General features: G+C 35.7%; 1 protein-coding gene across 1 annotated transcript; it reads left to right on the top strand.

Moving 5' to 3' along the window:
- The first annotated feature begins 109 nt into the window (after positions 1–109).
- LOC110444588 (protein phosphatase inhibitor 2-like) lies at positions 110–3,723 on the top strand. Its single transcript, XM_021488956.1, has 3 exons — positions 110–364; positions 1,959–2,059; positions 2,448–3,723. The coding sequence occupies exons 1-3, from the start codon at positions 168–170 to the stop codon at positions 2,663–2,665; spliced, it is 516 nt and encodes a 171-aa protein (XP_021344631.1). The 5' UTR covers positions 110–167; the 3' UTR covers positions 2,666–3,723.
- Positions 3,724–3,729: the final 6 nt, after the last annotated feature.

Here is a 3,729-nt window from a genome sequence, read left to right on the forward strand (position 1 = left end):
ACTCAAATGGGTAACTGTTACCCAAATACAGGATTATTACCCATAAGCACCGTTGTGCCAAACCTGTCATGATATAAGCAAGAAATATTTTACAAATATACCGAAGTATTGTATTTAACACAAATGTTTTTAGCACAACCAACACACCCAGGGATGGAAGGAAGGAGATGACATGGGATGAAATGAACATATTGGCCACTCATCATCCAGCAGATAAAGACTATGGCCACATGAAGATAGACGAACCTCTCACACCCTACAGCAAATATTCAGACCCCGAAGATGAGGATGGGGAGACACAACAAAGACGCAGCAGCATTAGCGAGAAAGAGATTGAACTCAACGCAGAGACAATAGCTTCAAGGTTAAATATTGTCATAAATAGTATATATAACTGGTGTCCGTATTAATTGATACAGCTGGTACTTAATTTAGATGTATAAATCATTGGTGTTCTCCCCAAGATTCTACCATAACATGGTGTCCGTCTGCCCATCAAAATTTGTTAAAACAACTACTTCTTTCAAACCGCTGAACAGAATTTTACCAAATTTGACTAGAACCATCCTTAGAGGGTGGGGATTCAGGATGGTACAAGTGAAGTGGATGAGGGACAGGGCCAAAAATGGGTAATTTGGCCATATAATTGCCAAAAACGACTTCTCTGGAACCAGAACGATGTGCGGCATATCCACTATATTTAATTTGAATCATTTCTTGTAGTGGTGATTCAAAATGTACATTGATGGAGTGTCTGACTAGTGTACTTGTTTGTACATAAAACCTACATGTACTAGTAGTCCAGGGTTTTGACTTATAGTACTGCACACCCCTGTCATGTTAGCAGGGTTGGCCATTGGGTCCACCTCACCCCTATAGATCGATATATTCTCTCAGGCATAACATGGAAACTATTTAGAACCTCAGCCCATAACCATATATATACACTTGTTGTGCATGTATGAAGAAATGAATACATATGTGCTGCCAGGATTAATCTAAAGTTCCAGCCAAACCCCTAGAAACTCTACTTTATAATCAGATATACAAATTCCTGACATAAAACTATGAACACAATATTACTATACAAGTTGGTCTTGGTGTCTGGCCCTGCTTCTAGGGACCCTGTCCCAGGGTCATAACATGAAATAGACTTAATACCCACTTTAAAATAAAATGCATAATCATGAAAGACCAATACACTTTTGCTGCCAGGGTTGGCTCCAGGATCTGGACCCACCCTTAGGAACTCTATCTCTGGGTCATTACATTAAAACTGTCAAGATCACCACTTCATTACTATATAGAGATGATTTATTGTGACTGTTTTTAATTTTTTATCTGTAAACAATTGACTTCTCATCATAACGTTGTCGATGAAATTACAATGAAACTAGTACTTTTGAATCTATTTTAAAGAAATGGCTGGCACCCCAATCACATCTAATTATGGGCTGTGGGTTATGGCCATAAAAGGGGTCACTGAATGCAAAACCTTCAATTAGCCTGAAACTAACCATTATAATTTCACCATCATTTCATAAAATGATCCTTAAATGATGAGAATCAAAACTAATGCTCAAAAAGGGCTGAATCTTCAGGGTGGGGCTGAGGGATCTGATGGGATAGTAAGGGTTCTCCAATGTGCAAAGCATTTTAGCAACATCATCTCTGAACTTACTGGTGGATTATCACCGCACAATTTCATCTCCACTAAAAGTCCTTAATTGATAGTGATCAGGTTTATACTATATGTCTACTTCTGTGCTTCTACTTATTACAATATATATAGCAAATGTAGGATGTAAAAGGGACTAAAAAGGTTTTTAAATTATACACAATTGTGTTTAAACCTATTGTAGCAGTTTTTGATAAACAATATCTTAGTGTAATGTTTTTGACTATGATGTAATCCTGTTACTTTTTTAATTACTGACTTAACAATTTTGTTGTCTCAGATTAAATGAAGAAGGCATTAATCCCACTGTGTTAAGCCATCCTTCAATTGACGAAGAATCATCTTCTGATGAGGAGCTAGAAGAAACTCCAGAAAAGAAAGGTTAGTTAAGATTGAAATAGTTGAAGTTTATTATTGACACTTCCAAATTTTCCTCAAATTTCATATGTAGGTCTCCTTTGCCTTTGGTCTTGAGTTGTGCATATTTCATTTTGAGACACTTCAGAAGAAAAACGTGATAACCGTCTTAGATTTTTACTGTTCAACGTTTTCCTTTATTGTTGTGGAACAGAAAAAAGCTAACAATTCTGTTTGTTCATGTTGGTACGGTAAGTTTGTTGACAAGAATATAAATTGAGAAACTTATAAGAATCTGTTTTTGAAGCAGTCACGTTTTCTTGTGTTCTTTTAGTATATCCTCTGGACAATGATTGTCAGAAGCTTAAATTACTATCTGTGGCTGTAAAATCTGTGATACTTTCTGTTGTAGCTGTGAGGAAAGTTTTTGAACAAAAGAGGAAGCTGCACTACAATGAATTCCAGGCTGTTAAATTAGCCAAGCAGTTGATGAAAGATGATGATGATGACGACGACGAGGATGAGGATGATAGTGCTAACAAATTAGATAATAATGTGACGGACTCAAGTCAGCAGCCAAATATGGATTCAGCATTAACGGAGCAGAGTGAACAAACGGAAGGAAAATGATGTATAGAGTACTGTTGTTAGACTTTGTACCTAGATAGCAACATATCCCCTGTTGTGTTAGTTTATACAATAACAATTAGCATGGTGTTTTGTAATGTTGGGTATGTGTAAGCTTGTTATGGTGTGTTAATATATACCGATGTTTAGTCTCCATGTCTCCCCGACTGTTCAAACCATTGTTTTCTAATCCCAAAAGGATAACGAATTGCAAATATTTGTCCTGGCAATCAAAACAAAGCAACTTTGATGCATATCTAGTGTTTGACTTCCTTCCCCTGGATTTTGTCTATTGCGCGACAGAAAGGGCACATTTCAAAAGTCTAAAATCACAGCACATATTGATGTGGATTTGGTAAATCTACGATGACAAAACCAAAATCCTTGTACTAAGGCCAGACACCATGTCATGATCAGTTTGAGTGTTTTTGTGAGTCTGGTTACAAGGTCTGAACACACTCTTTGTTGGTGATAAAATATCATAGATTTAATATATATATGTGTATATAAACTATGTTTTCGTGTGTGTGTCATATGGGTAAATATATGTTTTGTATGGTAATGGGTACATATATGTATACTTCCCAACTAATCCAATATTATTGCCAACTGTATACTGAGGGGATTTTCTTAAGTCCAACCCTCTTGGCTGTAAATGCTCCCAAAGCAAGTTCTCAGTCATGTTCAACCTCAATTTCATTTATTTTTTTGCGGAAAAATACTGCATTTTAACTAAATTTTGAGACCGGAAAATTCATTTCACTATTTGATCCACAGCCCTTAAACGTAAAGATGTAGACTTTTTTATTTGTTTTGTATATCGGTACATCTGTAAGTTAATAATCAGTGGTAATTATTCATGTACTTTGTTGCAACTACATTTTATATTTTTTCGAAAGGACTTGTTTAATAATGTTGGTATATTGACTTTCATAAAAAATATTTTTTATTGAAGAAGAAGTATATGCAAAACTTTTAATATAGATATTTATCGATGTGCGTACTTGTCTAACACAACTTCTGTACCCATTTTATATCGATAGATTCCACAAAACCTGCCCTCTATG

Source organism: Mizuhopecten yessoensis, unplaced genomic scaffold (assembly GCF_002113885.1).
Source record: "Mizuhopecten yessoensis strain PY_sf001 unplaced genomic scaffold, ASM211388v2 hete_36147396, whole genome shotgun sequence".
Lineage (NCBI taxonomy): Eukaryota > Metazoa > Mollusca > Bivalvia > Pectinida > Pectinidae > Mizuhopecten > Mizuhopecten yessoensis.